Source organism: Anabrus simplex, chromosome 1, assembly GCF_040414725.1.
Source record: "Anabrus simplex isolate iqAnaSimp1 chromosome 1, ASM4041472v1, whole genome shotgun sequence".
Taxonomy (NCBI): Eukaryota; Metazoa; Arthropoda; class Insecta; order Orthoptera; family Tettigoniidae; genus Anabrus; species Anabrus simplex.
The window spans coordinates 137,189,373-137,202,058 of record NC_090265.1 but is presented as its reverse complement, the minus strand read 5'-3'; the positions used below and the strand labels follow the sequence as shown (position 1 = coordinate 137,202,058).

Here is a 12,686-nt window from a genome sequence, read left to right as displayed (position 1 = left end):
CCACAAGACCTGTCTGTGTCGGTGCGACGTAAAGCCAGTAGCTTCCTTCCCACTTCTAGGCGTTTCCTATCCCATCGTTGCAATAAGACCTATATGTGTCGGTGCGACGTAAAGCAAATTTAAAAAAGGAAAACATTCACCCCCTCCCCAAACATCTAGACAAGAACAAAACCTGGAATCTGCTCCTTGACAAAGCATCTGTCCACATCTTGCTTATTGTTTGGTACTTTCAGGTTTATTAAAACACAACAATAATTTCCAACCCATTATTCCTCTGACTTTGTCTCCAGCAAAGTCTTCCTCTCTAATGGAAAATTTGTGACTTTTTTTTTTCAAACTTGATGAACTAAACATGACTGAAAAGGTCCGAGAAAGTATTACACAAGGTGTTTAATACTCACATTTGAAGACTTTAAGAAATTCATGGAACCATGGAAACAATGCTGGGATCAGTGTACACTCTGCATACCCAAGGAGACTGTTTTGTTCAATGGTGGATACTACAACTTCCCTAAATTACTTTATTAGATGAAATTCCTGATATTTTTTTGGACAACAGTAGCATTCTCTTAATGTTAAGTAATATAAAGAGTGGAGAAATTCTTTTAAAATTTTGAGGTTTACCTGGTATGGTTTTGAGACAGTGTTCATGGCAGCCACATTAGGAGAATTTGGTGGTGTCAGTAAGCGTGTTCGGTCTGTCTCCAAGTCACGTTCATGAACACACACTTTCTCAGCAAAACTGACACTCTTCTTTGTACGAGTACAGTCACAAGCTGAATGATGTTCTGGTGTATTGTTTGGTGTGCGGCAGCCTTCTTCCCCTCCAATCTCACTCTCCATCTTCTGTTTTGAGAGAAGAAACTTACTCACCTGAAATGTTATGAACATGAAAGTGGATCCATCCTCTACATATGAAACTATCTTGAAAATACAATTATTTATTCATAAGACTTTCTTCCTTTTATATCAAGATGAGAAAAGGAGTACAGAAAAAATGAGGGAATGAGAAAACGATGCTGTGGTGGTGTGACAAGATGAAAGAAAAATGTTAGAAAGGGAGAAAATATGCAAAGTAGGAGGACAATTAGACTGAAGAATGAAAGAGATACATTGAAACAAAAATAATATTTAATGAGTAAGTTGCCAAGGAAAAAGTAGCTGTGAAATGTTCAATAGATATATAAGCTGTCAAGGGAAATTATTACATCAAATTATATATATTTTTAAGGAAAAAGAAAACAAAGTGCACTCACTAGATTTGTGGAAGAATAAAGCCAGAGTTATATCAACCAGATAAGAATGGGGAGTAATCATTTTTAGACGTTTTCATATCTAATCAAATCCAGGCTTATGTGTATGTCTTACACCTGTCATATGTTACGCAAACATGTTATGTGAATCGCTTAGTCCGATTGTGATAGTTCGGTCAGCTTCCGCTTCGAACGCTAGCATTGTGCCACGTCCTGGGGGCCATCTGGTGGTGAATGAACATACCATTTCCATTTCTACTTCTATTATAACGTTCCAAATTCAAAAGTGTCATTGTTTAAGAAGCCTTTCTTGTGGACAGTCGAGAATTCTTCTGAGGACGCAGAGCACAGTTTTCTGCAAAACGTTAAGAATTTCACCTTATTTTCTTGACACGGCACAAGCCCAAAAGCCTATACAATATCATGTCTATAAGTACGGGCCGTGAAAGCATTAATGGCAATCATCACCTGAGAAATTTCAACTAGGAGAAAGAGGAGGAGGTGGCAGCAGAGGTAGTCAAAAAGATGAAAGAGAGGAAAACTGTATGAACACATATAGCTGCAATAGGCAGCCGGACCTTTAAGAGTATAGTGGACATACTGATTGCTCAACAATGCATGGGAAGAGAAACAATACTGCCAGGCTGAGTGACTCAGACAGTTGAAGCACTGGCCTTCTGACCCCAACTTGGGAGGTTCAATCCTGGCTCAGTCCGGTGGTAATTGAAGGTGCTCAAATATGTCAGCCTCGTGTCGGTAGATTTGCTGGCATATAAAAGAACTCTTGCGGGACTAAATTACGGCACCTCGGCGTCTCCGAAAACGGTAAAAGTAGTTAGTGGGACATAAAGCAAATACCATTATTATTAGAAACAATACTGGTAATCAGAAGACTGGGAGAAGAAAATTGCAAGACACATTTTCAAACAAGAAAAGAAATGGGTACATAATAATTACAGAAGAAACACAAATTCTTACCGTATATTCCATACTGACAATATAAATACTAGAGAAAAGAAAAAAAGATAGAAACGTAACAACAAAAACTAAATAGGGATGTTCGTTATATTAAAAATGAATGTTCTGTGTACAGTGGAACCTCAATTCTCAGTTTTTGGAGGGACCATGAAAAAAAAAAGTACAACACGGGAAAACGGAAAATCCAGGAATGAATGAACCATCAACAATTTGGCTAAACATCACAAAAAAGAAATATGTATACTTATAATCTTACAAACACCCCTAAACCAAACCAAACTACAGCCTCAATGGACCTTCCGCCTACCAAGCGAGCTATGCTTAGTCTGAAGGCCTGCAGATTACGAGGTGATACATGGTCAGTCGACGAATCCTCCCGGCTGTGATTCCTGGCTCTCTAGACCGGGGTCGCCATCTCACCATTAAACAGTGCCTCAATTAAAGGTAATCGTAGAATGAGTGAACCTGGAACCAGTCCTCATATCCAGGTAAAAATGCCTGACATGGCTGGGAATTGAATCCGGGCTCTCCGGGTGAGAGGCAGGCAAGTTCGACCGCGGGGCCGGCTTCAAACATTAATTACCGGTATGTGACTTAGAAATCTTGAAACTTTATATTCAGTTTTACGGGGGAAACTTCGTAAGTTTCCTCTGAAAACTTCCTTCAGTTCAGCAACTATGATCAAACGCCAATCGACCAATGCTAATAAAATAAAGCACATTGGATACAAAAGTGCCCAACATGACGACGAAATCCTTTTTTTTAAATCTTCCATTGTAATTTGGTCACCGGTATACTGTTCATAGTCAGTTTATGGAAATCTTGTACCAAGTAAATTAGGCCTACATCGACTTTGAAAGGTTATGTTGAACATGAGAATATGGTTTCGAATGTAAGTATCGATTCTCAAGTTCTCAAATGCATTATATTCAATTCTTCCCGTCACTAATCACGATCAAATTGGAAAGAAAAAAATCATCAAAACTTCCAAAATTATAGTTATTCGTGACCTTGAGTTCAGCAGGAAAGCGCACGAGTGCAGAATGATACAAAGTTTTTAAATGTAACGTGCACAGATAAAATGACTGTGGTTTTTATAACATTTTAACTGAAATTCCCAGTCTTATCCTAGGACCAAAACAGTAATAGGCAATCCCAAAACCTCCCATGGCTTTATGTATGTAAGGTGCAACATCTGCTCTGGTCTCGATAACATAACTGTATACGATAATATTAAAATACTAAATTTGTATTACTTAAGAAGGAGCAGTTTTGATTCCTGCCTGAAAGCTCAGTGACTATACAGTGCCCTGAGGGAAGTGCCGAAAACCTATTTGGCAATACACTCAAAAGAAGTAAAAAAAAATAAACATCTAACCCTAGATATAATGCAGACGTTTTGCAAGTATGAACATTTGATGAAACTCGTTCCATCTTCAAGTAGAGCTGTCGAAATGCACTCTGTCTCCTTCCAACTGTTGTGGACACTCTCTGCTTTATGATTTTGATTCTCTAAACAATACCACAATACAGTAAGATGGTCCATTATGCAAGTTCACCGCCGTTCACTTTTCTGGTATAGTACTTCTTCAAATTACCACAATGATAGGACGTTAACACCAAGATCAGTAAGTACGACGTAGCCGTCCTTTCGTGAGATACAGTTTCTTGAAAAAACATGTGATCAAGGATTTAGCATTGATGGGACTGAAATTTCTGGACGGTTGATATGGGAAATTGTTTCTTCGAGGAACGGATAATGCAGGCTTTTTACAATGTGATTTGATTAGGATGCTCGCGGGACCATGTAATTTGAACGAATAATATGGGAAAACGTAGCTTCCGGGAACGTATAACCGAGGTTCTACTGTAATAGCTCCACCTACATTTCATAAGGCAGAGAGAAAGAAAAGGGCTAATATATATATTAAAAAAAAGGCAAAATATATTATATGTGTTACTGCTGTTGGGTATTGTATAATAATTTGGACATATTTTATACCTTGCTATGAGCATTTGGCTCCTTTTACCTAAAGTTAAAACAATAAAAATGAGCATTACTTACTTTTAACTTCAACTTTTGCATTTCTGTTTCATCCCAGTCTTCTAAATTCTCTCCTGAACAAAGAACTGACAGACCACTTAAGTGGAGAAATTCTTCCAGTTTCAGAACCTGCTCCTCATTATTTTTACAAGGAGTATTACTTGTTGGTGAGGTCTTTGTACTTCCCAGACAACAATGACCATCAGAATCAGGTGTTTTTGGAATTGGAGGTGTAGGTGGTCGTACTTGATATCCATGATGGCAATCTTCAAAGCTACTATCTGTACCCGCATCAACCCCTTCATCATCATAGTCTTCGTCCTCCAACTCATCAATATCTTTTTCAGGATGCAGTCTAGGAGAAAGTCTTCTGGCAATGTTGTTATCGTTTGATTTCTTACTTACTTCACCTGCCTTCTTTGGTGAGCCAACCAGGTTGGAATAATCTACCTCTTGCAAAGATCTTCTTTTGCGCTGTGCAAGATAACTTTTCTCTTCATTATCATAATGAAATTCAGAAGACTTATCTCCACCAAGCTCGAACATACTGTACCTTTTGCTATTTGCATTGTTTTTGTGCACTTTACAATTGTATCGTCCATTGCCATTATCTAAAGATTTGCGGAGGATACTGCGTGGAAGAGGAGGTCTTGGAGGTGTTTCAGTGTTGATGCTATCCATTCGTTTTAATGGTACAGGAGGGGATTTCTTTATTTCTCCTCCATTTGGTAGAGAGATGGATCTCTTGGGTAGAGGTGGTACAGCTGAAATTTTGCCTTGTTGTTGATTTGACATCATACTAGATTCTGAGCTTACACTGTCATATCGATAGACAAAGAGAGGGTTATAATTGCTGCCTGGATTAGCATGATTGGAAGATGAGTCTGACAGAATTGTAGATGAACCTCTGTAGCCAGATGATGGCTGAGTCGCAGTACTTGATGACGATGATATGTTGGGGTTAGTTTTACCATCAGCAGTCATGAGAAGTGATGTGCAATCACAACTGGATGGTCTTGTTTTGCGTAATGGAGGAGACACACAAAAGAGAGGTCGCACCGTATCTGCTTCCTTCCCCTTCAAGTGAGGTACAATCTCAGGTACCTCAGCTAGGATTTGACGGTACTCCTTGGGGAGTAAGAAAGTCAAGGAATCCCAATCTCGTACATGGCTAAATCCTCTTTTCTTCAAAGCTTCCACATCAGTGCATGAAAAAGGTCTTCGAGATTTACCAACAGTAATTTTACTTTTTGAAGTCTTTTGGTGGGAATTCATGGCTTCATCACTTCCTGAATTTGGAGCATTATTTGTTGGAGTAAACTTCTGAGGCATAAGCAAAACTTCTGCAACATCCAGTTCTTTTCTCTTATCCCTCAGAAAAGCTAAGTCAGGTAATGTGTAATTAGGATAAAACACATACACAGGCTTCTTAATATTATCACCTAACAACTTTCCTACACCTAAATTTGGTTTGACTGTTGGTTCAATTACTTTGACTAGAGATGTTCCATTAGGATTTTCTAAAAGTTGAAATGGAGCCGACTTCAAAGTTGTAACATCTGAAAACCCTGAAGTCTGAATACTGCGACTCATGAGATGTACAGGTATTTGAGTTGCTACATGACGAGACGTTGTAGTTGTAACTGCACGAGTGGGAGAAAGTCTTTGTACCTTGGTCGAGTCTGTTTCTGCACTTGAACTACAGCTGCTGATACTGTCTCCACCAGATGAAGGAGAAGGACTATTTCCAAAACTGCTCAATCTCTTTGTTTGAGTTCCTTGACTCTGTCCCCTACCTTGTCTCCTTTTAATGGGAGACTGAACATCTTCAATACTGTTGTTGTTATTGACATTGAACTTCGAGACTGTCTTTGGAACACTAGCAATATCAATAACATTACACTTTGGTTTTGGTATCTTGTATGCGTTTGTCTGACTAGAAAGTAGAAAATGATGGTCACTAATACAACTACTTGCCACTAAGTCCAATGTTGATTCCTCTATTTTTGACACACTCTCTGACAGTTGCTCTACAGATTCTGAATGCTCAGAGCTAGGCTCATCTTCTTCTACAATAAGTTCTTGTCTTTGATTAATAGCCAGTTCATCTTTCCGACATGGTTCTACTAGACTGTCTTCAAAGCAGCAGGTGGAGTAATCAGTAGTTACTTCTTCAGGTCGTATCCAGTTATTGGTAGCTTCATCTAATGCAGTCACTACAGTATTTGTCTTTTGGTTGTTTCCATTATCAGAAGTATATTCAATACTGTATCTACTAAGCGTTTCTTTCACTTTGGTATTGTTATCATTCTCACAAGCAGTGGTCTCTGCACAATTACAGTCATTCAGTGAACAACATGCTTTGTTTTCATAGTTGCCTTCTATGTGCTGAACAATGTTAGGAATTTGACAATGCCTCTGGCGCAAACAATCCTGACCACATGAGTCGCTCTCTCCTTCTGACTGACTGTTATTGGAAGTTGGCCAGCACTCTGAAGCTGATGACTGATCCATTGCATAGCACATGCCCTCATTGCTCATGCTCTTCTGTTTCATGAACAATTTAACCAAACTGAAATTGTGCTGCTGACTCTGTTTCCTAGCACTGCCACTACAGCTACTCGTACCTCCATCCACAGAACTGTTAGTCTCTGAATGAGCTGAGAGCAAACTGTTGCTGTTGTGCTGCACATCATATAACTTTACACAGCCACCAGCATGAGGAAGACGAGATTCTGATTCGGCTGATGAGCTCATGGCACTACTCAACTTGTTTGTCAATGAAGCAAGGAAGCACCGTCGACGTTGACGGTACAGATTAGGTAAACTCTGGCTCTTTAATGCAGATGCCTGCTGGACAGCAAAGCTTGACAAGCTATCTGGACAGGTGTTGTTGTTTCCTGATGGATGTCGTGTTAGTTGAACTTCACTTGAGCGTTTCTTCAACTTGCTCCATGTTGTGTACACAGAGTCTGAACGAGCCATAGATGTATCAAGAGCCCGATTTTTTCCACAGCGGATTCCAGGGCGCATTAGATGTCGATTATGGGGCCAGTTGTTATTTTCTGAGGATGCAGTCTCATTTTCAGCTGGAAAAAAAAGGAAACAACTAAATTAACAATAGAGCCAAAAAAAAAAAAAAACTTTAAAAACTTTCAATGTTCTTATTAAATACAGAATTTATCTTGTAATGGCATGTAAACAGTACAATTATCGACAATATGAAAACAAACCCTCCTTTACTTCTTTTCCTGAGCACCTTAAGTCAATATTTTGAGTGATATTAACAATTTACCTCCATCAAACTGCAATCAAAGTTGATCTGTCAATATACCATGATTTTTTTTAAACTCTTAAAATGGGTTTTCTAAACAATATTACAAATAAATATGAAAAGTAACTGAACTAACTTAAGAGGACTAACAGAAGAAATGTTGTGATATACCACTAATAATGGCAAGAGGATACAGTTGAAATTCCATCACCACTGCTAGTATTTTGATTCAGATCTATTTGTAAATCATTAATGCATGTTTCTCTGGAAACCATTAAACTTCTATTGAGCATAATACACCAGGGTGGATAATACTGATGTTTGGCCCCATCAAGCAACAATCATCATTATATCTGTAATACACAAATCAAGCTCTCAGAGCACTAGAAGAAGTCAATGCATAAGGATAAGTCTTAGCTTCAAGGATACTCCAAGCCTTTCCCTATGACATCTATAGATGATAAATCATCCAAGGAAAGAAGAACAAGCTTAAAGAGGGGACACTGGCAACTTTATTATACTATATGCATTTTTATTTTACTATTAGCTCTATGCAAATGTGATTTTAGTTTCATGTTAACACCCTATGTATCAGAATTCTATTTCTTCAAAATGCTACAAAACGTCAAATTTCTGATTTCAAAATGCTAAAATCCACCTTTCCCAATTATTGCATTTGGAAATGTGATGACTGTTCTTGCTAGTATTTTGATTCAGATCTATTTGTAAATCATTAATGCATGTAGTACGGCTTACAGATCTGTTCTGTACATTCTGTGAACATCAGGCCCATTGTTCTCGAGAGTTCTAAAGAATAAAGAAACGTATACACTGTAAATACACTGGTTCAAATCATTTTTAGGGGATAGAAGACAGATTGTTGAAATATCATATACCGGTACTGATTTGAGCAAAAATGTAATTAAGAATGTGTATTCTTGTGCCAGAAACATAGATCATGGTGTTCCACAGGGGTCAGTTTTAGGACCATTATTATTTTTAGTATTTATTAATGATATTGTCCAAATTGTCGATGATATTCAAGGAGTGCAATTAACTTCGTTTGCAGATGATATTACTGTTTTTGTAGCTGATGAAAGTTCTGAAGGGTTAGAATTGAAGGTAGGCAATATAGTGAGTAATATCCTGAGCTGGCTTGAAGATAATAAATTAATTTTAAGTAAACAGAAAACTTCTGTGATTAGATTTCACCATAAGATTAATTTAAATATGGAAATTAGTCCAATATCATTTGGAGAGACCATAATTGAGTACTCATCATCATCAAAGTTTCTTGGCTTGTGGATGGATGAATCATTAACCTGGGAAAAACATACAGAGTTTATAGGGAGAAAGCTTAGTAGAATTTATTTCATGATAATATCTTTGAAAAATAGTTTTAATTTAAAGGCTTGCCAAATTATGTATTTTGTATATGTCCGTTCCATACTAACCTATGGAATCGTTTACTGGGGGAATTCACGATATAGCAAAGTCATCTTTAAGTTACAAAAGAAAATAATTAGAGGAATGGCCGGTGTCGGCAGGAGGACAAGCTGCAAGAAATACTTTAAACTTTATTTTATTTTACCATTGCCTAGCCTTTATATCTTCCATACACTTGTATATGTGAAGGAAAATTTGACGTTTTGTAGCATTTTGAAGAAATAGAATTCTGATACATAGGGTATTAACATGAAACTAAAATCACATTTGCATGGTGTAAACAGCTACACCATAAACTCTGATGTACATAGGTATAATACTAGAAATAGACACAGTCTGCACATAGAACCACACAAAACTAAGCTATATGAATCAAGTTTGAGTTATGCAGGAGTACGGTACATTTATTTAATAAATTACCAGACTACATTAAGCAGATAAAACCATGTTCAAAATTTAAGAAAGAATTATTCAAATTTGTTTCTAACCATTGTTTTTATTCTATTGAAGAATACTTAGCTCTTGAAAATTAACTTATGTATCACTTCTTTTTTTAAATCTGTGCCTCTTTACCACATTGTATATTTCTCTTTATTTATCATGGCATGTATATTACTGTTTTATCCTTTGTTACTGTAAATATGATTACTGACGTGTCCCATATCACTGTATGATCAGTTGGACGAAATAAAATACAATACAATACAAAATAAATCAAGCAACTGCAGTTTTCTGTGCCTCTATTAACAACACAGCATTGATTATTACAAGAAGGGAAAGCATTGCTCTCAGAGCAAGAACAGTCATCACATTTCCAAATGCAATAATTGGGAACGGTGGATTTTAGCATTTTGAAATAAAAAATTTGACGTTTTGTAGCATTTTGAAGAAATAGAATTCTGATACATAGGGTATTAACATGAAACTAAAATCACATTTGCATGGAGCTAATAGTAAAATAAAAATGCATATAGTATAATAAAATTGCCAATCCATATTAAACTGATATAAGATAACGAATGACAGAAAAAAAAATTATACTAATTTAAAATCAGAATAATAAAAAGAAAATATACAAAATGACCTTAAGCCATGTTCATAAACACTGTTGAAGGAAATCATGGAACCTGAACACTTTGTTTTGTTATTCGTGTTCTCCTATCAATTACAATTAAATTGTATTTACTGAAATATCATTCAGCATCTACAATCTTGGAAGGACCCTAAATACATTAAAAAGCTGCTTGGGCAAACTCTGGGTATCTAAGCTTAATAGCCAACAGCATTTTCAGGAAGTCCAGGGATGCACACATTCCCAGATTTAAGTTTCCATAAAAAGAATTAAATTGTAGGTTTCACATTGATATCACAGTTTAGTATAAACTTCGCATTTTGAGTACATTTTGCATTTTATTGCATTTTCAAAATGTACTGAAAAGTAGTTTACAAGGTCATGAAAAAGTAAAATACATAAGTACATGCTTTTATAAGCATATCATATATTATTGCTATTGCAAAAAATCACCACCCCGAGCAAAAACTTGCAAGAGGCTACTGTATATTAAACTTTCAAATAAAGTATATATTTGTCCAGTATTTACTCATTTTCAATAGCCAGAGTTGATTCATAGGTCCTAAGACTTAAGTAAACCCATTTGATGCTTGCTGGATAGAAGCAACCAGTTCAGTATAATTGACTAATGAACTATGGAAGAAATTGTAGACATGGAATTAACAATTGATACTATTAGAATATTATTTATCATATCCATTTTCTAAAGGTTTATCTACCTAACTGACAAGGGAATATGGAACATTTCTCAGGTTTCACTCATAGCTTTTGAGAATTCTCAACCACTTTCACTCCATCCTTTCCTTCCCCAGATGTTTAATTTGAGGGGTCTGTGGGAACTAGATTACCACAGCACTTATAATTTATTCATTTACTTTATTACCTTCTCCCGGTTTTGTGCCTTCCATCATGCCGGCGGGCACCAATATGTGGGAACTACAGTACATTACCACAGCACTAATAATTGTTTTATTCAATATTTTACACTCAAAAGCTACTTTCTATCATTATTTATTTCCTAACAACAAACAAAGACATCATCATAACATTCAGTCACCATTCCTTCTCTCCAAGGAGTACGTAAGCCAACTCAATGTCAAGAAGTACATAGTCATGTGGTGGTGATTTTTGTTTTAAGAGGAAGTACAACTACACAGTCATGTGGTCCCCACAGGCTCCAGTACAAAGGATGTTGAACCAATATGCCTCTTGACATCACCGGTGCTACACCAGTCTACAACAGTAAGCATCATGGATGTTCACAACAATGCTGCCTTGTGATGACAACACCATTGATGCTTTATACACTTGTAAACAATTTGAATAATGAATTAATAAGTTTGCAAACAAAGTGCTACTAACATAGAACTCCAAGAGAATTCAATGGTGCTTACTTCCTCAAAGGTTAAGAAAGAGTTATTTGCCTGTTGACAATGGAAACTTTCATCCTTCACAGCAATTACAACAATGAAGAGGAATGGTTCTGTTTATTGGAAATGAGGTTAAAAAGGTATGAACATTTCAGCTATATCTATAATGCTCAATATATTTGAGTTTCGAAACACCAAGGAAGTTACATAAATATGATTGTGTGCCAGCTGTTGTTTCTAGGTTGAATACTCTGGTGCTACTGGCCCCGATAGGCCTTTCGCCATCCAAGCAACCACTGCTCAACCTGAAAGCCTGAGGACTGTAGGGTGACATGACCCCATTATTCTTGGCTTTTTAAACAGGGCCGTCATTTCACTGTCGGATAACTCCTCAACTGTAATCACGTAGGCTGAGCAGACTTCAAACAGCCCTCAGGTCCAAGTAAAAATCCCTGACCTGGCCGGGAGCTTAACTGGGTAAGAGGCAGACATGCTACCTCTACACCACAGGGCTTGCTCTAGGTTGAATAATAATGTTGAGTACCGGTACTTTGAACTTTGTTTAAATAATGATGTGTATTATAATTTTCTGAAAACTTGGGACAAACTTCATGTATGTATATTGAATCATGTTAACAATACACACAGTATGTCTCTTTGATCTTATTTTTCATTGTTCTGTCTTCTTTATTTTGTGTTAGAGGCTGCTAGTGAAACTAAGGTTGTAACCATTTAGCAACTGACAGGTACCTCTAATTTACTTCTAATAATGCAATTAAATCCACAAACTGTTACATTTGTTTGACATCAACTGAGCTTGAGCTTTTGTGAAAGCTAGTTCACTGTTTCTTATATTACTAAAAAATGCAACACCATTGTTCTCTTCACTCATGTTATCCATAAAGTCAACAATGTCATTCGGATGTTCATGAATATAGAGCGCAGACTTGAACCAAGTATTCCGTCTCATCTGCACAGGTATTGGAAACAATTTGATCTTCCATGCGTCACTGTTGTAACCCTTGAAAAGAAAATCAAGATACATGTGTTTCTTTCATCTAGTGTTAAGGAAAGATGCCTTGGTTTTTGCAACTGTTGAGTTATGTTCATTGAGGTTTCTATTGCACCCTCTTTCAATGTGTATGTCCTATTACTTTGTTTTTTCCTATACATGACCCTATCTTTCTATATATGAGTTAGTTTGCTAGAGTACTTTCAATTGAATACGTTCGGTCATCCTCGGCATCTG

At 36.8% G+C, this 12,686-nt stretch overlaps 1 protein-coding gene across 1 annotated transcript in view; it reads right to left on the bottom strand.

Moving 5' to 3' along the window:
* LOC136884906 (serine-rich adhesin for platelets) overlaps positions 1 to 12,686 on the bottom strand; it is a 272,783-nt gene that overhangs the window by 38,873 nt on the left and 221,224 nt on the right. Inside the window, exons 7-8 of the mRNA XM_067157214.2 lie at positions 4,297 to 7,364; positions 625 to 873 (exon numbers count right to left, since the gene is read on the bottom strand). Coding sequence (XP_067013315.2) covers positions 625 to 873; positions 4,297 to 7,364 — 3,317 coding nt within the window. The remainder of the gene's footprint in view (positions 1 to 624; positions 874 to 4,296; positions 7,365 to 12,686) is intronic.